The 26,748-nt window shown below is 39.4% G+C and overlaps 2 protein-coding genes across 2 annotated transcripts in view; one reads left to right on the top strand and one right to left on the bottom strand.

Moving 5' to 3' along the window:
- LOC117595278 (NLR family CARD domain-containing protein 3-like) overlaps positions 1-26,748 on the bottom strand; it is a 495,319-nt gene that overhangs the window by 30,639 nt on the left and 437,932 nt on the right. The gene's annotated exons all lie outside the window — the stretch shown is intronic.
- LOC117595281 (NLR family CARD domain-containing protein 3-like) lies at positions 1,783-17,203 on the top strand. Its single transcript, XM_034295474.1, has 7 exons — positions 1,783-1,938; positions 2,180-2,302; positions 3,485-3,610; positions 5,465-5,578; positions 13,315-13,399; positions 13,552-13,780; positions 15,414-17,203. Exons 2-7 carry the CDS (start codon positions 2,220-2,222, stop codon positions 17,201-17,203), a joined length of 2,427 nt encoding a protein of 808 aa, XP_034151365.1. The 5' UTR covers positions 1,783-1,938; positions 2,180-2,219.

Raw genomic sequence — 26,748 nt, 5'->3', positions numbered from 1 at the left:
TGTTGTGTTCCCTCCCCCGGGAGGTGTTCGTAACATATCTGTTCATGTTCACCTGGTGTGCTACACGGTTCTCTTTCTTCATGGTTAGTAGATCAGTTAACAGGAGGGGGTTTACTAAGTTTCTGTTGTTGGACGGTCAACTGTCACATCAATCCAATGGCTTTGGTGGTCTGTGTTTAGTCAAGTATTTACAGCATATGCACACACACACACTCAGTCTTGAAAACATTACAGAAGCAGGAATGTTTTGTCAACAAATAAACATTCTACAGTTTACAGGTTACATCTTCAGTGGTGTTTAATGAGAGATATTTACAATCATATATATTTACCCAATACTACAGAGTTATTATCAGTGTTTTACTACATTGTCCTACTGAACATGACCATGATTAGAGTGAAACATGTTGTGTTTGACACAGGGACCATCTGACACAGAGACACTGAGGAGTAATTAACCCTAAACCCTGGATAGAGGGGCTCAGTGAATGTGGTGTTGAATGTGTACAGGTGGGTCAGTGTGTCAGAGGAGACCCTGTAGAAGGACAGAGTGCCGGCTGGCCAGACCAGATACACTCCTACTCTGGGAGTCTGTGGAGGTGACAGGTAGGACTGTTGTCTTATTATTGTTACTGACAGAGTAACGTTCATCATAACAGTCCAGACTCCAGGACTTGTCATTGTATCCAAGACAACAGTCACCACCTCTTCTGCTGTTGATTCCTTTATATGTCACTCCTATCTCAGCCCCTCTCCCACTCCACTCTACCTCCCAGTAACAGCGTCCAGACAGACCCTCTCTACACTAAACCTGTTCCCAGTCCTCAAATCTCTCTGGGTGATCAGGATACGGCTGCTCCTCTCTCCTCCATGTCACCTTTCTGTTCTCCTCAGACAGAGAGAGGTTCGGTTTACTGTGTTTGGGTCCAGTGTGAGATCACAGATATCTGATGGATGAGACCAAGACACAACATTAGACATCATCATTCTTATTATACACACACAAAAACACACTCACACACACAAGCAGAATAAAAAAAACATGCACAAACTTAGACACACCATATACTGTGTATTCCTAGTAATTTACAACAGGTGTTGTTCTTGTCTCGGCCAGCAGAGGGAGCCACTTACTGTAGTAGTTGATTAACCCGCTCTCACTCTACTGTTGTTCTCACCAGCCTGTCTGGTAGTCAGTTGACAGAGAGGAAGAAAACTAAACAAAGTCTGAGGAACCAGATTAACATTATTTAAAACTTTACATAGAAGGTGATGAATACATAAAATATACGATATGAAATACCAAGCTAAGGAGATTATATAATTGTTATTTTGTGAGTGCGTTTTTATAGTTTTATTAATTTAGAAATATATGTTAGCGTTTAAGCTAACGTCTGCTATTTTTATCTACAAAGAAAGTGAAGGAAGTCGTTTTTAATGATAATAGAGCTAAACAGAGAGAGTGTCTCCTAAGTAGGTCATTATCAATGTTTTAATCCTGCTCAGCATAGCAAGTCAGCCTACATTTATATTCACTATACATCTTTATATACTTGATGTGGCCAATAAGTAACAACTTATAATGTACAGCACCAACAATACTGCTTCTGTTGTATCTCCATTACACTGAATGTAATTTACATGTCACAAACATGACCAAACCAAGGTTACTAAAACAGATACCGCATTGACTTCAAATGTCTGTTAGCTCCTCCTACTGTTGACTTATGTAATACATGTTTGGACGCAGGTCAGTGAGCAAAGCTGAAACTGAAAGTAAAGTTCCTGCACAGGATCCATTTTGATTTGACGTTGAAGAGTTATATATATTTTTTATTATTTGAACTGAAAAAGAGAAGACAAATTGTTTCATAATGATTCATCAAAGAACAAACCAGAGAGAGTGATCATTTAGAGTAAGTCAGTATCAGTGTTAAGGTAAGTTGTTGTAACTTCAATGTAATTAGTCAGTCCACGTTCTCAAAGGGGTTGATTTGTTGTCAGTAAAACCCAAGTTAAAGTTAAAGCATAATTTAATTATGTGTTTGTTATTTAGTGGTATTTCTTTGATTATAGTAATGCTTGTTATTCTTCAGTTTGTATTTGATCCAGACATTGTGACTTCTAGTCTTTGAGTATTGATCCAGGAAGTGTGTTTCTCTCCATTATGTGCTTACAGGTCTAATCAGATAGAGAGAGAAGAGGGGACTGCCTCTAAAATGAGTCTCTCTGGGGAGAGGGAGGAGGGGGCCTCTGCCTCTAAAATAAGTATTTTTGGGGAGCATGACACCACAGCTAAGAGGTAAAATGATATTAATTTGGTTTGAGAATGGGTTTCCACATCTGAGGTCAGTGTAGGAAAGTGACTGAATATTTTCCCTAAGATGCATTAAATGAAGCTGGTACAATGGGAGTACAATGCATTTTATTAATAAACCCACAAAAGTCAAAATAGTTTGGTTTGTGTTCTAGATACGTATTCAACATATGGGCTTTTGAGCAAGGCAACTAAACAATGGCTGAGGAACCAGATAAACATAATTTAAATCGTTATACAGAAGGTGCGGAATTCATAAAACATACGATATGTTTTGCTATTTTAATGAACACTCGGACCAAGGGATGAGGTTCCAATTGCGGATCGCAACCGTCTGATTTATTTTTACGGAACAAGAGGGCTGAAGCAAGAATCACAACGAGATGGACGGGCAGGGGTTCGGTATCCGGTTGACAGTTCGAGAAGGCGACGGTACGGGCAGGCTTGGCAGAATAGTCCACTGGGCAGGCAGGCAGCTCAGAAGGCAGGCTAGACACGGAGACAGACAGGAACAGGGCAAGGGGAGAGAATAACAACCGGTAGGGACAACAGTAGTTAGCTCGGTCGCTAGGCAAAGGGAAACACTGAGACGCAGGTGTTAGTATTCCAGTGATTGTGACCTTGAATGAGAGCTGCCGTGAGGGCGCAGTGGTACCGGGCAGAGGGCGCGGGAGGCTGGTGTCAGGGCGTTGCGAGGACCTAACAGCTATGTCTAGGTACTGGTGTATCTGTTTATTAATGTTTGAAATAATGGTTTGTCTTTAATATTGATGCAATGGGTGTTTTAGTGTAATCAGTCAGTTGTTAAACTGCACTTTCAAAATGTGTATTATATCAGTATAATATTTATCAATGTTAACTTACACTTTTCATGTGTGTAATACTTATTGATGTGCATGTTTTTTAATAATTATTATAAACTCAATTACAAAATCAATATGATCTTATTTTAACATTTACACAAAACAGTTAAGTGTCAAAGATTCTTAGTTGGTTCAAACCCACCAATCAATCCTAAGTCCACCATATTCAAAACACTCTGGGTCCTCCTCCATTATTAATTATAGGGTCCAGAAAGAGACACAGAATCACTGTGTCCAAATACACCAATCACTACTAAGAAAGTCCACTATGAACAAAAACCCTCTGCTTTTTTGTTTTTAACTGTATCATTTTCAGGGACCATATAAAGGGACCAGCATCTCCTGTACCCAGCTGTGTGTCCATGAAGAGTGATCAGTCTATGCGTCACCCTATACTATTCAGAGAGGGAAACTTCTCTACTGATCAAAGGTAATACTAACTCATGGGTCAATGTCAGTGATTTTCAGTGTTTTTATTATCCATAATTACTTCTCCTGATTTATAAAGCTTTTACTATGAAAGTCTACCCTTATTAATATGGAAAACATTTGGTCCTACTAAGGTGCTTCCACTAATAATATGAATGAGTCTGAATTATGTAAATGTATCATGGCGTTGGACTTAAAATATGATGGACCTACCATTAATACCACCATGATATTGCATCATTTATTTATTTATCTATACCGTTGTATAGATTTGGATCATGGAAATGGTTAACCTGCATTGTACATTGTACAATGGTAATTAATAATTAAGATGAATAGCAAAAAGTATGTTACCATAATTATTAAGATGCATTCAATGAAGCTGGGACAAATGGAGCGTAATGCATTATATTAATAAACCCACAAATGTCAAAATAGTTGGTTTGTGTTATTGATACGTATTCAGCTTTATGGGCATTTGTTATCTTCATTTATAGGACCCAAGCCCGTTTTGGGTTCCCTGTGTTATCAACCAGTAATATGGGAGAACATGAAGTGCTGTATATTCTTAGTAATTTACAAGAGGTATTGTCTCGGCCAGCAGAGGGAGCCACTTACTCTAGTAGTTGATTAACCCGCTCTCGCTCTACTGTTGTTCTCACCAGCCTGTTTAGTAGTCAGTTAGTTGACCGAGAGCAAGAAAACTAAACAAAGACTGAGGAATCAGATAAACATTATTTAAACCTTTATTTAGAAGGTATGGAATTCATAAGACATACAATTTGTTTTGCTATGTTCAAGGTACTGGTGTATCTGTATATTAATGTTTGAAATACAGTTTTGTATTTAATATTGATGCAATGGGTGTTTTATTGTAATCATTCAGTTGTTAAACTACACTTTCTAAATGTCAATTTCAACTTTATTTATAAAGAACATTTAAAACAACTGTCACTGACCAAAGGGCTGTACAGGACAAAATATGAAAGTATACAAAATATATGAAATGTACTGGTAAAAAATTATGTAGTTACACATAACAAGACACAGACAAAATAGCAGCACAGACATTTAATGCCAACTCAGCTAAGATTAAAAGCCAGAGTAAAAAGGTGCGTCTTTATCAATGACTTAAAAGTGTGTATAGTCTGGGCTTTTGGAATATGCAGTGGTAGGCTATTCCAGAGAATGAGACCACCCACCGAAACAGCTCCATCCCCTCTAGTTTTTAGCCTGGCTTTTGGGACAACTAGAAATACCTGGTTAGCTGACCTCAGTGCTCAGGCTGGAGAATGACGATGTAGAAGTTCATACAGATATAAAGGGGCCAATCTGTTTAAAACCTTAAAGACCTTAACCTTTGCCAAAAGTATTAGCTGAAAGAAGCTAGATTTCACTGCTAGATTAATTTGCTTATCAAGTTTGAAGGCGCTATCAAAGATAAAACCAAGATTCTTAACAAATGGTCTACTATAAGAGGCTAAAAGGCCTAGGGTACCAAGAGGATCATGTATGACATATCAGTATAATCTTCCTATTGTTAATTTACACTTTTCATGTGTGTAATAATTATTGATTTTTCAATAATAATTGCATCCTCAATTACAAATTCAATATGACCTTATTTTAACATTTACACAAGACAGTTAAGAGTCAAAGATTTTTTTTTGGTTCAAAACACCAATCACCTCTAAGTCCACCATATACAAAACACTCTGGGTCCTCCTTCATTATTAATTATAGGGTCCATAAAGAGACACAGACTCACTGTGTCCGAATACAACAATCACTACTAAGAAAGTCCAATATGAACAAAAACTGTCTGCTGTTTTGTATTTAACTGTATCATTTTCAGGGACCATATAAAGGGACCAGCATCTCCTGTACCCAGCTGTGTGTCCATGAAGAGTAACCAGTCTATGCGTCACCCTATACTATTCAGAGAGGGAGACTTCTCTACTGATCAAAGGTAATACAAACTCATGGGTCATGGTCAGTGATTTTCAACATTGTTTCTTATTTGTTTATTATGTTTCCATTATCTGATTGCCACAACAACAGCTAATCTTCCTGGGTTCAACATTTAATGAAAAATACATTACAGGCAAACAACATCTTAATAAATTAAATACATTTAACAAAAACATGTATGAAGATGACATTAAAAACATCATAATATAAACACTGGTAAGATAATTTTTACGTTTTTACGTCTCTCAGTGTTGTTTTTATTATCCATAATGACTTTTCCTGTTTTATAAAACTTTTACTATGAAAGTCTACCCTTATAAATATGGAAAACATTTGGTCCTACTAAGGTACTTCCACTAATAACATGGATGAGTCTGAATTATGGAAATGTATGACACTGTTGGACTTAAAATATGATGGTCCTACCATTAATAACACCATGCTATTACATAATTTATACCATTGCATAGATATAGATCATGGAAATGGTTAACCTGCATTATACATTATGCCATGGTAATTAATTAAGATTAATTACAAAACGTTTGTCACTGTATTTATTGAAATGCATTAAATGAAGCTGGTACAATGGGAATATAATGCATTATAGTAATAAACTCAAAAAAGTTTGGTTTGTGTTCTTGATACGTATTCAACATTATGGGCATTTGTAATCTTCATTTATAGGTCTCAAGCCTGTTTTGGGTTCCCTGTGTTATCAACCAGTAATGTGGGAGAACATGAAGTTCTGTATATTCTTAGTCATTTGCAAGAGGTGTTTGTCTTGTCTCGTCCAGCAGAGGGAGTCACTTACTCTAGTAGTTGATTAACCCGCTCTCACTCTACTGTTGTTCTCACCATTAGAACTTTGCACGGGACTTTTCTTCATCCCACTTCCGCCGAATTTCTGACCATTACCGCCGGCACCCGCAACATATGTGTTACACTCCTGCCCACACCTGCAATATGTATGTCCAATCCCTCCTGCACCTGCAATATGTATGTCCAATCCCACCTGCACCTGCAATATGTATGTCCAATCCCTCCCACACCTGCAATATGTATGTCCAATCCCTCCCACACCTGCAATATGTATGTCCAATCCCGCCCGCACCTGCAATATGTATGTCCAATCCCTCCTGCACCTGCAATATGTATGTCCAATCCCTCCCACACCTGCAATATGTATGTCCAATCCCACCCGCATCTGCAATATGTATGTCCAATCCCTCCCACACCTGCAATATGTATGTCCAATCCCTCCCACACCTGCAATATGTATGTCCAATCCCACCCGCATCTGCAATATGTATGTCCAATCCCTCCCACACCTGCAATATGTATGTCCAATCCCGCCCGCACCTGCAAAAAAAAAAAAAAATTATTTCCGCACAATAATAGAGATGCATTGAGTTTGTGTCTTCTCCCGTCCTGCAGGAAAAAACGCGTATTTGTATTGCTATTATTAAAGAGTTTCAATAATAGCAATGGTCCTGGTGTACATGTGCAGAAACCATGTCTGAAAGCAGTTAGCCTGAACCCAGAACCTTTTTTATTATATAATCAATCAAAAAATCAATCAAAATTTATTTATAAAGCGCTTTTTACAACAGCAGTTGTCACAAAGTGCTTTACAGAGACACCCGGCCTTAAACCCCAAGGAGCAAACAACAGTAGTGTTGAATTTCAGTGGCTAGGAAAAACTCCCTAACAAGGCCTGCGTCTTGCGATCTAAGGTTACGTGTAGGTATATATGGCTGGATCATTTCAGCAAGGTAAGTAGGAGCAAGTCCATGTATTGATTTATAGGTTAAGAGTAAAACCTTAAAATCAGCCCTAACCCTAACAGGCAGCCAATGTAAGGACGCCAGGACAGGAGTAATGTGTTCAGATTTTTTTGTTCTAGTTAGGATTCTAGCAGCTGTGTGCAGCACTAATTGAAGTTTATTTATTAATTTGTCTGGATAACCAGAGATAAGAGCATTGCAGTAATCTAATCTAGAAGTAACGAAAGCATGGATTAATTTTTCTGCATCAGTTTTTGATAGGAAGTTTCTAATTTTTGCGATGTTTCGAAGATGAAAATAAGCAACTCTTGAGACATATTTTATATGTTCTTCAAAGGAGAGGTCAGGGTCAAGGGTAACGCCAAGGTTTTTTACAGTTTTTTGGGATACGACCATGCAGCCGTCGAGGTTCACAGTGAGATCTGCTAACAACGCTATTTGTTTTTTGGGTCCTAAAAGGAGCATTTCTGTTTTATTTGAGTTTAAGAGCAAGAAGTTCTCTGTCATCCACTTCCTAATATCTGAAACGCATGCTTCCAAAATAGCTAATTTAGGGGCTTCTCCATGCTTCATTGAAATATATAACTGTGTGTCATCAGCATAACAGTGAAAGTTAATATTGTGATTTCGGATTACATCGCCCAGAGGGAGCATGTATAGTGAGAAAAGTAATGGGCCCAGAACCGAGCCTTGAGGAACTCCAAAGCATACCTTTGACTTGTCAGAGGATATGCCATCCACACTAACGAACTGATATCTTTCAGATAAATAAGATTTAAACCAGGCTAGAACATGTCCACGTAGCCCAATATTGGTTTCCAGTCTCTCTAAGAGAAGGGAGTGATCAATAGTGTCAAAAGCAGCACTAAGATCAAGAAGCAACAGGACGGATGCGGAACCTTTGTCTGAGGCCATTAGAAGGTCATTTGTTACCTTCACGAGTGCAGTCTCAGTACTATGATGGGATCTAAAACCAGACTGGAATATTTCATAAATGTTTTTTGTCTTTAGGAAGGCATTCAGTTGTTGGGAAACACATTTTTCTAAGATTTTTGAGAGGAACGGGAGGTTCGATATTGGCCTATAATTGTTTAATATGTCGGGATCTAGATTAGATTTTTTTAGAAGAGGCTTAATTACCGCAATTTTTAGTGAGTTTGGTACGCATCCGGAGGAAAGGGAGCAATTTATTATGTTCAGCATTGGCTGACCTAGCACAGGAAATAACTCCTTAAGTAATTTTGTAGGAATCGGGTCTAGCTGAGAGTTTGTGGGTTTAGAACTCATTACAAATTTTGTAAATGTGTCGAGCGATACGGTATCAAAAAACTCAAGTGTCCCCATTGACACCTGATCAGGGAGGCTCCGGAAATTTTCTGGACAACCGAGATTTTTAGGACCATAACTATTTAGGGATTCAGTTATTTTTTTTCTAATGGTGACGATCTTTTCATCAAAGTAGTTCATGTATTCATTACAACTAAAGTGAAGACCCACTTCACATGCTAAGCTTTGCTTTTTTGTTAACTTTGCAACTGTATCAAAGAGAAATTTTGGATTGTTTTTGTTCGCCTCAATCAGGTTGGAGAAATAAGCTGATCGAGCAGACGTGAGTGATTTTCGGTATTGTACTGTACTGTCTATCCAGGCTAGTCTAAATACTTCCAACTTGGTGGAGCGCCACTTTCGCTCCAATTTTCTGGAGGCTTGCTTAAGTGCTCTAGTATTGTCGGTGTACCAAGGAGCAAGTTTCTTGTTGCGTATTTCTTTAGTTTTTAGTGGTGCAACTATGTCTAATGTATTTCGCAGTATTGAGTTTAGATCCTCGATTTGATCGTTTACAGATTTATTTACTCTGTCATTTAAGAGCGAACTAGTAAGAATATCAAGGAATTTATTTGTAATCCGAGAATTTATAGTACGGCTTTTGAAACTCATTGTTTGGGGGGCAAGTGAATTTCTTGTTTTAACGGTAAATGTAATAAGACAGTGATCCGATAATCCAGGATTTTGGGGGTAAATTATTAGATCTACAATATCTATTTCTCGTGACAGGACTAAATCTAAGGTATGATTGTGGCAATGTGTTGGACCTGAGACATGTTGGATGAAACCCATTGAGTCGATTATGGCTTGAAAGGCTTTTTGAAGAGGATCATGGGGGTTTTCCATATGGATATTGAAATCGCCAAAAATTAGAATACTATCTGCCATGACTACAAGGTTAGACAAGAATTCTGGAAACTCATTGAGGAACAATGTGTATGGCCCGGGGGGCCTATAAATAGTAGCTATGTAAAATGATTTATCGGCCTGGTTAACTTTCATGAGTAAAACTTCGAAAGAATGAAACTCTGTGATATGTTTGAGAGTAAGTTTATATTTACTGTCATAAATATTAGCGACACCCCCTCCTTTTCGGGATGCACGAGGGATATGATCACTAGTATAGCCAGGAGGAGAGGCCTCATTTAAGGCAGTGAATTCTTTAGGCTTTAGCCACGTTTCACATAAACCAATAGCATCTAGTTTATGATCAGAGATTAATTCATTTACCGCAACTGCCTTTGGAGCAAGAGATCTAATATTTAGGAGTCCCATTTTGAGATGCGAAGTGATACAATTATTTTTATTTTTGACCGAGGTGGAGGAAGGCTTTATCTTAATAAGGTTGTTTTTGTTAGCACTACCTTGTTTAACTTTTCTCAGCCTGGAACGAGTCACAGTGGCAATAGGTAAAGCTGTACTAACTACTCTGGCTATGCTATTGACAGACTCCACTATGCTAGCAGGCTGGCTAACAGCCTGCAGCCTGACCTGCACCCTATCTCATGTTAAAGCTATAGGAGTGAGACTCCTGTGAATGTTCCTAGACAAAAGAAGAGCACCACTCCAGCTAGGATGGAGTCCGTCGCTCCTCAGCAGATCAGGCCTGGCCCTATTTCTGGGAGAGTCCCAAAAAGAAGGCCAGTTATCTACAAACTCTACCTATTATATATATTAGGCTATATAATTTCGTTTTTATCAAAAACTTTGCACCATCACATGGCAAATAACTGCTTTGCAAAAAATAAAATAAAATAAATAACAATATGATAAACTAGGCTACATGAAAAACAGCCTGCTCAACACAACACTGTCTGGCATCATCACGCCTCTTGACCTAATTAACAAATGGCAACGAGAAGCTGTACTAAAAAAAACAACACTAATAAGTAACATAAAATAAACAACGTTAACGAATTAATGTATTTCATAATTTGAATTCCATCTTGTCTTGATGGATTGCTTGAGGTATATCTTCAAGCTGTTTTGCAGACCTGAATGTTTGAAATATTTCACCAGTTTTTTTGCACTGGTCAACAGTTCAGACAGCTCAGTACTTTCAGCCAACACGTCTGGTGGAAATGCACTTGATAGGGTGACGTTCAGGATGTGTGCGTTGCAGTTCAGCCTGGTGGTTCCACGTTCAGTGACAAACACAACACGGCCAGATAGAAGTGACGCATCTATTCCAAATTCACAGAGTTTCTGGAACAGCAGGCTCCTGAAATTCTCCCCTGTTTTTGATACACCACTCTCAAAGGGAGCCGCGAATAACACCCTGGAAACGAGGTCGAAGTTGTTGTTTGTATAATGGATGGTGCTGGATATGAATGTTTTATGGTAATCCTCCGTCCATATATCTGTTGTGATGGCACATCCATATGTTTCAATGATAGGCTTTATCTCCACTGCCACTGACGCCTGCAGTACTTGGGCTCACCCCTCGACATGTCTGGATACAGTGGTTGGATGAGGTCAAACATATTTTACATCAAATCTGCCATATTTAGCGCCGAGGTCAACTAAGTGTTGCGATAAATCAACAAAGCCTTTCCCGGCGACAAAGTCAAATGGCCTTATGTCTAGACAGCACAATTCCACACATTTCTCTGTAGTTTCTTGTTTAATGTGTGTAGGGAGATGTTGTTTATCCTTGAAAACCAGCTTACTTTGACCGGGTAGAACAGAGCAGGTGTGTCGCTTCAACCCAGACGTGCCGGATTTGTGCCCATTGTAGATTAGTATTTTTGCACATTTGTCACAATGAACGAAGTTCAGTTCCTTTCCATCTTTATCACAAACAATTGAAAAACTTCTCCAAATGTCAGACTTGCCTTGCTTGGGTTTTGTGCTGTAAATACCTTGTTTGAGGTTCTTTTCCACATCATTTATTGACATCTCCATCATGTCACTATGCAACCGATCACAACTTCCGACCCTGCAGTGGTTTTTTTTTGCCGCCCCCATTCCCACCCGCAGCAGAGTTCAAACCGCCCGCTCCCGCGAGGTTTGCGTTGGGTCCAAGCGTGCCGCACAAGCCCTGAAAAGTGAAGCCAAAACGTCTCGATCGCCCCCTGGTGAGTGGTCCCAGTATAGGTCATAAACCCCACCCTCACCATGTTATTCAATGGGACGCTAGACCAACGAAACAATTAAATTACCCTTCAAATAAATTTTTTCCGAAGCTGGTTTCTGTCATTTACTGTAGTTTGTATCACGCTAATGTAAATTCAAGAGTTTGTTTTTAAAATAAGTTGGTTTTTAGTTAGTTATTTAATGCTCTAAAAACGGTGGTGTGACGTTGTGATTCACAGCTGTGATTGACAGCTATCTGAGCCGAGGAGCCACTGAATCTTTGGAGGACTAAGGAGATTGGAACTTTACATTTAATCTCTAAATTTCTATAATTGATATAATTTCACACGGACATAATGGGTTGTTCTGCAGTACATTGTGCTAACCAATCTGGCATTTCCAATCGATCTTTGAATTTTTTTCGGTAAGTTAGATTTATAAGCTATTTAATTAGTAAATAAATGTAATGGGCTAGCTAACGTTAGCTAAAAGACAACAAGCCTCGTTAATAGCCATGTTAAAAGCTAGCAGGTAATCGTTAGCTAGAAGTTACCAATTATTTTTGTATTAGGCCTATTCTAAATTAAGGTTAAACATGATGTAAGTTAGGCTATAACATATCGTCTAGGTTTAACAAGCAAAGGTTGTACTGTACTTGATTCAACTCAATGTACTTGGACGCATAACTACTGCGCAGAACTGGTCCCAAGATCGCTATCTGCGCAGACGCAAGTCCAAGATGTCAGCTCCGTATCGGGACACTGGCGGCTTCAGTTTTCACCAATGGAAAAGAGCGAAAGGGCGGCGTCCATTTTTTTTACAGTCTATGGTTGGGTCCCACGGGACCCAATCCCACTGCAGCCCTCTAGTCACCAGCCTGTCTAGTAGTCAGTTAGTTGACAGAGAGCAAGACAACTAAACAAAGACTGAGGAACCAGATAAACATTATTTAAAACGTTATATAGAGGGTGAGGAATTCATAAAACATACAATATGAAACACCAAGCTAAGAAAACTATATGTACGATATAATTGTTATTTTGTGATGGCTTTATTATAGTTTTTTATTAAATTATGAATATGTCAGCATTGAAGCTAAGGTCGGCTATCGGTATCAAACACACACATAGGAGGCACCAATGTACATGTAATCTATTTTTGTTAGAAATAGTACATTTTTTAAAATTCCATTCCCATTAAATGACTTCCAATGCCTTTTTTACAAATGGGTTTTAGTAACTTCCGATTTAGAATTGTATTGTGGCCTTGTAAAAGGAAAGAGACTTACAAATTATATAAAAAATAAAATAAAAATGCAAACCAGTTAAATTCTTTGACACATGTTTTTTAACTGTGAGTTAACAGGATTTAAGAGCCCACATGTTTCTATTACAGAGCTACAATAGTCAATGTTGGATTATGAATAGTAGCATTTATTTATTTTTTCTTTGAAAATAAGTTGTTACTCTTGATATTGGAAGCACAAAACTGTGTGAGTCTGTACAAACTCTGGAAGTGTTGATGTAATGTCATGTTTTGTCTACAGAGACCAACAGGAGAGATCAGAGTCTGAGATTCTCAGTGGTCAATCTGTCCAGAGTCATCAAACAGACCTGTCCTCTATATTCAGTGTATGTGGTCCTGTTATGGACATTTGTTTCTGTATACCTCATGTAAAGTTAACCTGTCAATCTTTCATGCATTTTTTTATATTGTTCTGATATTTAATTAACTTTAATTCAGTCTAATTTCAGCTTTTTCAATTTCATTTTTTCACTTTCAGTTACTTGAACAGAATATCATGATATTTGTGAAGAAAGAGTTAAAGAGGTTTAAGACAATGCTGAGTTCAGATCTCCCAGAAGGATTTAAGAGTCAGAGGGAGGATGAGGAAGGTGTGGACCCTGAAGATGAGAAGCAGGAGAGCAATGCCAAAGAGGGGGCTCTGAAGATCACACTGCATGTCCTGAGGAACATGAACCAGAAGGATCTTGCTGACACACTGGAGAAAAGTAAGAGTTGTCTGACTTTACTTTAATGTTCCAAATAACATTATTGTGACCTTTAAACAACATATAACAACCTCTTCTGCGTTGAAGAACTTAACATAGAAGAAAGAAAGAGACGCGAGACAGATATCTTACAATTAGAGGTGCACAATATGTTGATTAAATACCGCTATCGCAATAACACGTTGCACAATATAAAAATTGAAAATTACTTTTCACTAGATTTGAGATTTAAACAGTTCAAAAAATCTCAAATGATGAATGCGCTGCCTAGAAATACAATAGGCACCTTTTACATAGTCTGAAACACCAGACTCTTCTAGTTAACAGTGTTCAGATGTATTTTTGCGGAAGCTTACAAAGCTTTGTGTAGCTAGTTTACAGTCTGTGTCCATGTGATCATTTGTTTTCAAAATGATTTTGCTTTTAGTGTTGATTTAGTGTTGATTAAGTACTGTGTTTAAAAAGCCAATACCTGTGACTGGCCCTGTTTGAGAGGTGACAAGCCTTCCTCCACTGTAGTTACTTAACTTAGGGGCATATCTTAAGAAAAACTTTAGATTACATTGAAGTGCCAGAAAACCTGGTACACCAGTCTAATACTTGGTAGGTCTCCCATGGGAGCACCTTTATCCATGAGGGAACGTTGCACAGTCCTCATGCTGATGTTTGTTGAGGGCCCAGCATTGAATGCAGATGTTATTTGAGGCAGTGTTGCAGGTCTATCGTGTGAAACAATTCTTGCTAGTTGACGCTGGTCACGTTCTCCCAAAGCACTGGCAGATGCAACCAATGACGTGCATGGCTGGCGTTGCTATATATTTTGAATGGGCTCATCTGGACTAGTTTTTCTGGCTCTTCAGTGTAGATTCAACTTCATTGTCATTGAACAGTACAACAAGTACAGTACAACAAAATGTAGTATCATCTAACCAGAAGTGCAAAAAGGAAGAGGGTAGAAAATGCACAAGTATTAAGTATCGTATAACTATTAAGTATAATATAAGTATTATATAAGTATTAAGTATAATATAGGTATTAACTATAATATAAGTGTTAAGTATAATATAAGTATTAAGTATAATGTATGTTTTAAGTATAATATAAGTATTAAGTATAATGTATGAATTAAGTATAGTGTACAAATGGGATGTATAAATGTGCAATTAATACAAATGCAAGTACAAATGGCAGTCCTGATCCCCAGTTTGCCGCATGTCTGGTACTCTAAATAGTTGTACAGGGTTGTCAGGTCTTCTGTACCACCAGTACAACATGTCCTGTTCTGTAGACATGGTCTTTATTTATTCATGTTTTATCAGTCCAATATGACTGTCTGTTGAAATAAACCCTTGTGTTGTAAGAAAACTAGATGTTTTCATATGTTATGAATCTATTTTGATGGGTTTTCCCATAACCTTAGTGTTTTTACATTTGTTTAAGAATATCTAAATTAATATTTCAATAATCATGATAAATATCACAGTATCACTCTTTGTCAATATCGTCCTACTTACAATACAGTCATTTAAAGGAACATTCATATTCTTATTATTATCTTGTTATTTATTAATTGATAAAATACGGAAAGCATTTATAGAAACATCATTAATATAATTTGGGTTATTTATTTCAGATGAACTTGCTGTGATTTACCAACATGATCTCAAATCTAACCTGAAGAAGAAGTGTCAGTGCTTATTTGAGGGTATCGCTAAACAAGGGAACCCAACACTTCTCAATAAGATCTACACAGAGCTCTACATCACAGAGGGTGGAAGTGGAGGAGTCAATAATGAACATGAGGTGAGACAGATTGAGACAACAACCAGGAAACAAACAAGACCAGAGACAGCAATCAAATGTAATGACATCTTCAAACCCACACCTGGACAAGACAAACCTATCAGAACTGTGCTGACAAAGGGAGTCGCTGGAATTGGAAAAACAGTCTCTGTGCAGAAGTTCATTCTGGACTGGGCTGAAGGAAAAGCCAATCAGGATGTCCAATTTGTATTTCCCCTCCCTTTTAGGGAGTTGAATTTAATGAAAGGGGATAAGCTCAGTTTGATTCAACTCATCAATAATTTCTCAGTTGAAACCAATAAAGCAAGAATCTCTAACTACAACAAATACAAAGTTGTGTTCATCTTTGATGGTCTGGATGAGTGCCGACTGCCCCTTGACTTCCAGAACAACAAGAGCTGTTGTGATGTCACAGAGTCAACCTCAGTGGATGTGCTGCTGACAAACCTCATCAAGGGAAATCTGCTTCCCTCTGCTCTCCTCTGGATAACTACCAGACCTGCAGCAGCCAATCAGATCCCTTCAGGGTGTGTTGACCTGGTGACAGAGGTGAGAGGGTTCAATGACCCACAGAAAGAGGAGTACTTCAGGAAGAGATTCAGTGATGAGGACCTGGCCAGCAGAATCATCTCACACATAAAGACATCAAGGAGCCTCCACATCATGTGTCACATACCAGTCTTCTGTTGGATCGTTGCTACAATCCTTGAGTACATGTTGACTACAGATGATAAAGCAGAGCTGCCCAAGACCCTAACAGTCATGTACTCACACTTCCTTGTGTTTCAGTCCACACACAGGAATGTAAAGTATGATGGGAAAAAAGAGACAGATCCACACTGGAATAAAGAGAGCATTCTGACACTGGGAAAACTGGCTTTTCAACAGCTACAGAAAGGCAATCTGATTTTCTATGAAGAAGACCTGAAAGAGTGTGGCATTGATATCAATGAAGCATCAGTGTACTCAGGAGTCTGTACAGAGATCTTTAAAGAGGTATGTGGGCTGAACCAGGACAAGGTGTTTTGCTTTGTCCATCTGAGTATTCAGGAGTTTCTAGCTGCTGTCTATGTGTTTTTCTCATTCAAAAACAAAAATAAAATCAGAATGGGTCAAAAACAATCAAACTCCTTAACAACTAAGTTCAGGAAAATACCTGAAATAGATTTTCACAAGACTGCTGTGGATGAAGCCTTCCAGAGTAAGACTGGACACCTGGACCTTTTCCTTCGCTTCCTTCTGGGTCTCTCACTGGAGTCAAATCAGAAGCATTTACGAGGTCTGACAAAGACCAGAAGCAGCTCACAGAGCCATGAAGAAACCATCAAGTACATCAAGGAGAAGATCAGGAAGAATCCCTCTTCAGAGAGGTGCATCAATCTGTTCCACTGTCTAAATGAACTGAATGATCATTCTCTAGTGGAGGAGATCCAAAGATACCTGAGTTCAGGACATCTCTCCAGAGAAGAACTGTCACCTGCACAGTGGTCAGCTCTGGTCTTTGTGTTACTGACTTCAGAAGAGGAGATTGATGTGTTTCACCTGAAGAAATACTCCACATCAGAGAAAGGTCTTCTGGGGTTGTTGCCAGTGATCAAAACCTGCAGAACTGCTCTGTAAGTACAGTCATGCAAAATTACCCCCCCCCCCAACACAAACCCTCTTTTACATCTACAGTATATTTACTGACATGACAGCACTGATGATTTTCTAAATAGGAGGCGTCGCTGGGATCACAATACATTCGGGGCTGAGACATATTCTAATATTATTCTGAACTATTGTTCTGTTTGTGTCATCATAATTATCTCTCTCATAATTATATAGTCCTGATTGGTTAATAACTGTATGTCTTTGACATTTTAAATGGTGTTATTTGAAAAGACAGATGCGATGTTCAGGGCTATTCTATATGCTTTATTTAAATGTTAAATCATAGTGAATGTTTACATGGAGAAAGACAACTCTGAGCCCATATTACGACATTTGTGTTATATTTATATGGTGAAACCAACCGGGGTCATTTTGACCCCAATATAAAATAATTCAAATTAGATTAGATTCAACATGAGATTCTGTTCAGAGTTTCCAAATATACTGTATGTAGGATAGTTGGCAATATAATTGACTAATCAAAGGCCATAAAAGAACAGATTTTACTAGATACATTGACTTAGTCTAATTATCATTACAGTCCTACTTTCCAGGTTTATCAACCATTCAAACTTTTTTTCATTTCAACCCTCTGATGTCCACAGATTCCTGCTACTCCCATCTTCACATTCACACACACACACATTTTTTTTACATCTATAGTATTTTTATCGACAGAGAACACTGATGATTTTCTATATAGTAAATTACATTCTAGTGTCATTTATTGGCAATGTTAATTATACAAGTTCACAAGACAAAGATGTAATATATTGAGGATATTCTAATGTTATTCTGAACTATTATTCTGTTTGTGACATGATGATAATCTCTCTCCAGACTGTCAGGTTGTGGAATCACTGAGGAAGGCTGTGCTTCTCTGGTCTCAGCTCTGAAGTCAAACCCCTCACACCTGAAAGAACTGGATCTGAGTAACAATGACCTGAAGGATACAGGAGTGGAGAAGCTCTCTGCTCTGCTGAAGGACCCACAATGTAGACTGGAGACCCTGAGGTGAGTAACACAATTGACAACAGAACAATTTACATGACATCAACACAACAGAGCGGCAACACAACAAAAGGGGAATACAAACATCTTCTGTGTTCCCACCTCCACCTGCTCTGAGCTGCCAGCAGGTCCCAGCCTCCATCCCTGGTAAAGACCAAACCCTGTCAGACATCCAAGCAGGCCTGGAGGAAAACACAACACAACTAACAGGACCACCATTACAAACATGAACATATTCTTACATAATAAATATTAATTTCTGTTAGTCCAAGTCCATCACACATTAGAACTAATCTTCATTCCACCCCTCTGATGTCCACTGACCCACCATTCATTCCCACTGTATTATTGTTACACTCTTTCTTATTGAAGACATCCCTTCATTCTACCATGTTGTCTCATAGGGACTTGAACTTCCCATCTGTTACATTTCTTCATGAATTGTCTGGTTACATCATACTGATGCTGCCCAGGGATCCATCATTGTGCAGAGTAATTTGTCTCAGTTCTTCCAGGGTGAATGGGTGGAAGTCACACAGGGCTGCCTTGTCATGTTGCACTCTAGCGACTCCTTGTGGTAGAGTGGCTGACTGTAATCTCAGTCATGGTTGTTAAGCTGCAGAATGTGTTACCCTCAAGCACACGTGTATCAGATAAACACTTCCTAACTGATTGAGCAGTGTCATTAGAATCGGAACAGCTTGGTAAAACATGCTTATAAGATATACTCACCTAAAGGATTATTAGGAACACCTGTTCAATTTCTCATTAATGCAATTATCTAATCAACCAATCACATGGCAGTTGCTTCAATGCATTTAGGGGTGTGGTCCTGGTCAAGACAATCTCCTGAACTCCAAACTGAATGTCAGAATGGGAAAGAAAGGTGATTTAAGCAACTTTGAGCATGGCATGGTTGTTGGTGCCAGACGGGCCGATCTGAGTATTTCACAATCTGCTCAGTTACTGGGATTTTCACGCACAACCATTTCTAGGGTTTACAAAGAATGGTGTGAAAAGGGAAAAACATCAAGTATGCGGCAGTCCTGTGGGCGAAAATGCCTTGTTGATGCTGGAGGTCAGAGTAGAATGGGCCGACTGATTCAAGCTGATAGAAGAGCAACTTTGACTGAAATAACCACTCATTACACCCGAGGTATGCAGCAAAGCATTTGTGAAGCCACAACACGCACAACCTTGATGCGGATGGGCTACAACAGCAGAAGACCCCACCGGGTACCACTCATCTCTACTACAAATAGGAAAAAGAGGCTACAATTTGCACGACCTCACAAAAATTGGACAGTTGAAGACTGGAAAAATGTTGCCTGGTCTGATGAGTCTCGATTTCTGTTGAGACATTCAGATGATAGAGTCAGAATTTGGCGTAAACAGAATGAGAACATGGATCCATCATGCCTTGTTGGCCCCTTAGTGCCAATTGGGCATCGTTTGAATGCCACGGCCTACCTGAGCATTGTTTCTGACCATGTCCATCCCTTTATGACCACCATGTACCCATCCTCTTATGGCTACTTCCAACAGGATAATGCACCATGTCACAAAGCTCGAATCCTTTCAAATTGGTTTCTTGAACATGACAATGAGTTCACTGTACTAAAATGGCCCCCACAGTCACCAGATCTCAACCCAATAGAGCATCTTTGGGATGTGGTGGAACGGGAGCTTCGTGCCCTGGATGTGCATCCCACAAATCTCCATCAACTGCAAGATGCTATCCTATCAATATAGGCCAACATTTCTAAAGAATGCTTTCAGCACCTTGTTGAATCAATGCCACGTAGAATTTAGGCAGTTCTGAAGGCGAAATGGGGTCAAACAGAGTATTAGTATGGTGCTCCTAATAATCCTTTAGGTGAGTGTATGTCCCAATTTAGTTAATTCATTTTGACTATCCTGTAACTTCTGTGTGGATGTTGAGACAAGGCAGCATAATGCAGCATAATGCCTTGTCTCAGCATCCACAGGTCATAAAAAAGAATTAGATTAGAGATGTGCATGGCAATTATTTTCACTATTCATTATTCCTCAGCTTTTGTTATTGAATAGTCGACCCCACCCCCTCATGCCCAAAAGAAAGGTATTAATGAAAAAAATGAATGTAAACTGTAATATGTTATACAATAAATTCAACGTTTTATTTAAAAATATAGTTAACAACCTCAATAACTTCTTAATATAAACAAGTAGGCTAGATATACTTTTACCCAGGAGACTTTTAGATTCAGAAATGCCACAACAGCATCAAATAACCTAATGCATAGGCCTGGCAAACCGTTTACAAGTAATTTAGTTCATATTATTGTTACAAGCTTTTACATTATTTACAATACAAATGAACTATAATGAACTATATACGTTGTCAAATAACCTGCGTTTTTTCCCATGAATTAGCGCAGATATATGTATAAATTACCTTACATTAGCTAATGTCTTTGTGCCAATGTTTTCTGGCCATAACAACAACATACTAAATGTATTAGACCATCTAGCCAGCTGTTTTTATATATACAGTCCCTTGAAACTATACTTTCTAAATGAAACTACACTTAATATATAGACTAACAGAGTTACGTTTCAGTCTGCATTAAATCAAACAAACCTACCGATGTGTTCCAGTGAATAAACAAATATCTTTGGAAGGAAGCTTAATAGGAATAAATTATATAAAATGAATTAACATAAACCAAATCTGGCTAGCGCATCCATAAATGCTAGATCTTAACAAAAATATAAAGAATCATTAGGCAATGTCCATATTATTATGATAATTTATTCTTGTTCAGTAGAATTAGCATGTCCATGTGCTCCGGGAGTAGACAGTGTTCGACCTTGTCCCTTTTATATGCAGAGATTTATCTGGATTCTCAATCTTTTAATAATGTTGTGTACTGTGGAAGATGTAATCCCCAAACTCTTTGCAATTTAACATTGAGAAGCAATAAATTGTTTCACTATTGGCCTGCACAGTCTTTCACAGAGTGGTGAACCCCTCCCCATCTTCTGAAAGACTCATCCTCTCTGGGATGCTGTTTTTATACCCAATCATGTAATTATACAATAAACCTAATTAGTTGTATGCTCCTTCACCAGGTTTGTTTTTCATTACACAACGTTTCCAGTCTTTTGTAATGTTTTGTATTATTAAGACAATAGTTTCATAAGATACACACAAATAAAAACAATTATTTAAAAACAATAAACAGTATCGTTTGAACTTAAAAAAGTGAAACATGATCTGGCACCATAACAAGTCACAGAGTGAGAGTCGGTTACTAGGGTTGCCAACTGTCCCGAATTAGGCGGGACGTCCCGAATTTAGAACCTAAATAATTTGTCTAACCACTCAAAAACGGTAGTCATAAAACGGGACAAGTGAGGTCCCGTGCGGGACAAATTAATTAGGTTCAAAATGCGGGACGTCCCGCCTAATTAGGGACAGTTGGCAACCCTATCGGTGACACTACCCACTGGGGCATCGATGGACTTATAATGCAAACAACAAATAAATGACTAAATAAGGTGACCAGTAGAGGGCGGTGTTTGAGAGTCTCAGGCACCAAACAACCATAGAAGCCTGTATTTTACAAGAGGATTTGGAAAAAGCATGTGATCAAACGAGGCTTCGTACGTCATCAATCACATGGTATTACACCGATACAAGACTCAGCCCTTTAACATGGATTAGAATGGGTTGACATTTCAAAGCAACCCTGGATTGGAGAGTTTAGTTCAATCTCCTGATCAACAATAGCAGAGTGGCAGCTGAAATCATTGATTACATGCCTTTTTTAAACCTTGTTGCAAAATGCTCCCAGTTCTGTCTTGGATGCCAAGTTGTTTTCACTCACTGACCTCTACTTGACACCTGATTCACACTTTTATGTACATTCTACAACAGGTTGGTCAAATAGGTGATGTTGGGGACATGAGTTACAGGCAGTGACATGAGACACTATCAATTAATGTTCAAATAACTTGTTTCATTTCATATATGCTATGACACTTTATCCTAAACATTACTATGGATGAACAGTTTAAAATAAATGGTTACCTGGGAGGCAAACCACCCATTCTGACTGAACTCATAACTTCAAATTATTTATTGCTGATCAGAAGATGTCACTATTGTAAACTTTTTAGTTTAGTAACTGAATTCATCTTTAGTCGCTATTTCACCTTTTTTATATTTTTCAAAGGGTTTAAAAAGCCTTGGTTGCCCATCAGTACTTCAAAGTTCAGAGACTTTGTTAATGTGAATCATTTGTGAAATCATGATAATATCTGTGCAGGCTGTCAGGCTGTCTGGTCACAAAGGAAGGCTGTGCTTCTCTGGTCTCAGCTCTGAAGTCAAACCCCTCACATCTGAAAGAACTGGATCTGAGCTACAATCACCCAGGAGACTCAGGAGTCAGACTGCTCTCTGCTGGACTGGAGGATCCACACTGGAGACTGGAGACACTCAAGTAAGTCCTGTAGATGTTTTCTCTATCAGTAATCAGCAATGTGGTATTAAGTTGCCATATTTTTTTGCATTATATAATATGTGCCTAATACAGTCCTGCCAACCTGCAATCATTTTGTGTAGCAGGAACAATCATTGTTAATTTGAGGAAAACATTATTTACTGTATCCATGAAATTCAGTTTTCCCCTGAAATATAAATAAATATTTTATCACTGTGACTGAACACACCCAACCCAAAATATGATTTAAACTCGACTCATCCCTTCTCCTCTTAAACCCAGTCTTAATCTCAGCCTCTCCCCCTCATATCACCCACATTGCCTCAACACATGATCCACTGTCTCAACTTCCTGACAATGGTCACACTGACCTGTTGGATGTTTCCCTATCAGATGTAATGTATTGTTTAAATGACTGTGTCCCACCCACAGTCTAGTTAACACAGATTCCTCCACTCTGCTCCTAGCTGCCCTCCTTCCACCCCCTACTACACCCTGTATTCTGAACAGGTGTCTGTCTGTAGTGTCTCCATTCCACTGCTCCTGCCACCTCCTCATCATCTCAGTCCAGACAATACATTTATCCACTTCTCCTCAACTCTCTCAATGTGCTCAATCCAAGTCAGTCTGGCATCAAAATACACCCCAAGGAATCTAAAAACTCCCACCCTCTCCAAATCCTTCCCATACAATCTCAGCTGGACCTCATCACCCCTCTTCCTTGTGTAAAAAGACGTCCACCACTGTCTCCCTGTTCACCTGTGTCTTCCTGACCTCTGTTTCTAAACAGAACACAGGGTCCATAGTACCCCTCCCCTTCCTGACCTCTGCTTCTAAACAGAACACAGGGTCCATAGTACCCCTCCCCTTCCTGACCTCTGCTTCTAAACAGAACACAGGGTCCATAGTACCCCTCCCCTTCCTGACCTCTGCTTCTAAACAGAACACAGGGTCCATAGTACCCCTCCCCTTCCTGACCTCTGCTTCTAAACAGAACACAGGGTCCATAGTACCCCTCCCCTTCCTGACCTCTGGTCCTAAACAGAACACAGGGTCCATAGTACCCCTCCCCTTCCTGACCTCTGCTTCTAAACAGAACACAGGGTCCATAGTACCCCTCCCCTTCCTGACCTCTGCTTCTAAACAGAACACAGGCTCCATAGTACCCCTCCCCTTCCTGACCTCTGCTTATAAACAGAACACAGGGTCCATAGTACCCCTCCCCTTCCTGACCTCTGCTTCTAAACAGAACACAGGGTCCATAGTACCCCTCCCCTTCCTGACCTCTGCTTCTAAACAGAACACAGGGTCCATAGTACCCCTCCCCTTCCTGACCTCTACAGTTCAGAAACACCTCCTTTTGTATGAACAAGAAGGTGGGACAACATCTCACAGAATAACTGACCTTTGAGCAACACATGACTATGGTCTCAATCAGCCTGGTCTGGTTCCTTTGATTAGTTTATCTCTGTATTAACACATCTGGCATTTTCCTACTGTCTAAATACATGAACTCAGTACTTTACTATCAACACAGTAGGTAGCTGGTGTTTTACACTCTCTTATACAGTGGTATAATTAATCAATACATCAACACAGTTCATTTCTATAATAGTCTCATGATCACTGTCACTCAGGGTGACACATGCAGTCACTTTTCCTTCCCAATGTTCCTGCTTCTATCCTTCTATCCTTTTCCCTTCCCAATTATCTATCCTGAATTCCATCATCACAGTCATTATGGATAGTTTGTTCTCTGTTTAAGGGACAAACATTAAAACCTTATAATAGAACGTTTTAAAGAGTAACTGGATGTACATTGTTAGAGATGAATTCCAGTGATTGGGAGGTTTGCTCTTTGTATCTATTGTGTCTAATCAAGCATGTTATTTTTATAAGGGGACTCATTTTGGGGTAATAAGTGGATTTCTATATTTTGTATGTTGCTTTGTGTTTACTTACTCATGTACAAACAAACACACACTTGTTCCTTTATTCCTTTGGAGAACTGAGACCTAACCTAACCTTACCTTAATCCTCAATAACCTAACCTTTATACCAAAACCAAGACCCAAACACCAAACTGGTAATGACTAGGATTCACCTAGAAGTTTCCCAAATTCTAATACTCTTATTGTACAATTTTCCTAAACTCATAATCCAGAAATCATATTTTTTACCATGTTTGGTGTGTTATTAGAGGAGGGGTTGTGTCTGGTGTGTTATTGGAGGAGGGGTTGTGTATGGTGTGTTATTAGAGGAGGGGTTGTGTATGGTGTGTTATTGGAGGAGGGGTTGTGTATGGTGTGTTATTGGAGGAGGGGTTGTGTATGGTGTGTTATTGGAGGAGGGGTTGTGTATGGTGTGTTATTGGAGGAGGGGTTGTGTATGGTGTGTTATTAGAGGAGGGGTTGTGTATGGTGTGTTATTAGAGGAGGGGTTGTGTATGGTGTGTTATTAGAGGAGGGGTTGTGTCTGGTGTGTTATTGGAGGAGGGGTTGTGTATGGTGTGTTATTAGAGGAGGGGTTGTGTATGGTGTGTTATTAGAGGAGGGGTTGTGTATGGTGTGTTATTAGAGGAGGGGTTGTGTATGGTGTGTTATTGGAGGAGGGGTTGTGTATGGTGTGTTATTAGAGGAGGGGTTGTGTATGGTGTGTTATTAGAGGAGGGTTGTGTATGGTGTGTTATTGGAGGAGGGGTTGTGTATGGTGTGTTATTAGAGGAGGGGTTGTGTATGGTGTGTTATTGGAGGAGGGGTTGTGTATGTTGTGTTATTGGAGGAGGGGTTGTGTATGTTGTGTTATTGGAGGAGGGGTTGTGTATGGTGTGTTATTAGAGGAGGGGTTGTGTATGGTGTGTTATTAGAGGAGGGGTTGTGTATGGTGTGTTATTAGAGGAGGGGTTGTGTATGGTGTGTTATTGAAGGAGGGGTTGTGTATGTTGTGTTATTGGAGGAGGGGTTGTGTATGGTGTGTTATTAGAGGAGGGGTTGTGTATGGTGTGTTATTAGAGGAAGGGTTGTGTATGGTGTGTTATTGGAGGAGGGGTTGTGTATGGTGTGTTATTGGAGGAGGGGTTGTGTATGGTGTGTTATTAGAGGAGGGGTTGTGTATGGTGTGTTATTGGAGGAGGGGTTGTGTATGGTGTGTTATTGGAGGAGGGGTTGTGTATGGTGTGTTATTAGAGGAGGGGTTGTGTATGGTGTGTTATTAGAGGAGGGGTTGTGTATGGTGTGTTATTAGAGGAGGGGGTTGTGTATGGTGTGTTATTGGAGGAGGGGTTGTGTATGGTGTGTTATTGGAGGAGGGGTTGTGTATGGTGTGTTATTAGAGGAGGGCTTGTGTATGGTGTGTTATTAGAGGAGGGGTTGTGTATGGTGTGTTATTAGAGGAGGGGTTGTGTATGGTGTGTTATTAGAGGAGGGGTTGTGTATGGTGTGTTATTAGAGGAAGGGTTGTGTATGGTGTGTTATTGGAGGAGGGGTTGTGTATGGTGTGTTATTGGAGGAGGGGTTGTGTATGGTGTGTTATTAGAGGAGGGGTTGTGTATGGTGTGTTATTGGAGGAGGGGTTGTGTATGGTGTGTTATTGGAGGAGGGGTTGTGTATGGTGTGTTATTAGAGGAGGGGTTGTGTATGGTGTGTTATTAGAGGAGGGGTTGTGTATGGTGTGTTATTAGAGGAGGGGGTTGTGTATGGTGTGTTATTGGAGGAGGGGTTGTGTATGGTGTGTTATTGGAGGAGGGGTTGTGTATGGTGTGTTATTAGAGGAGGGCTTGTGTATGGTGTGTTATTAGAGGAGGGGTTGTGTATGGTGTGTTATTAGAGGAGGGGTTGTGTATGGTGTGTTATTGGAGGAGGGCTTGTGTATGGTGTGTTATTAGAGGAGGGGTTGTGTATGGTGTGTTATTGGAGGAGGGGTTGTGTATGGTGTGTTATTAGAGGAGGGGTTGTGTATGGTGTGTTATTGGAGGAAGGGTTGTGTATGGTGTGTTATTAGAGGAGGGGTTGTGTA

This window comes from Esox lucius, chromosome 11, assembly GCF_011004845.1.
Source record: "Esox lucius isolate fEsoLuc1 chromosome 11, fEsoLuc1.pri, whole genome shotgun sequence".
NCBI lineage: Eukaryota > Metazoa > Chordata > Actinopteri > Esociformes > Esocidae > Esox > Esox lucius.
The sequence above is the reverse complement of the archived record's forward strand: the minus strand, read 5'-3'. Positions and strand labels throughout refer to the sequence as shown.

Excerpts from the sequence above, each read along its gene's own strand:
- LOC117595281 (XM_034295474.1), top strand. The coding sequence starts at position 2,220 with ATGAGTCTCTCTGGGGAGAGGGAGGAGGGGGCCTCTGCCTCTAAAATA. Across the intron at positions 3,611-5,464 it reads AACTTCTCTACTGATCAAAG|GGACCATATAAAGGGACCAG; the intron begins GTAATACTAACT and ends TATCATTTTCAG. Across the intron at positions 13,400-13,551 it reads ACCTGTCCTCTATATTCAGT|TTACTTGAACAGAATATCAT; the intron begins GTATGTGGTCCT and ends TTTCACTTTCAG.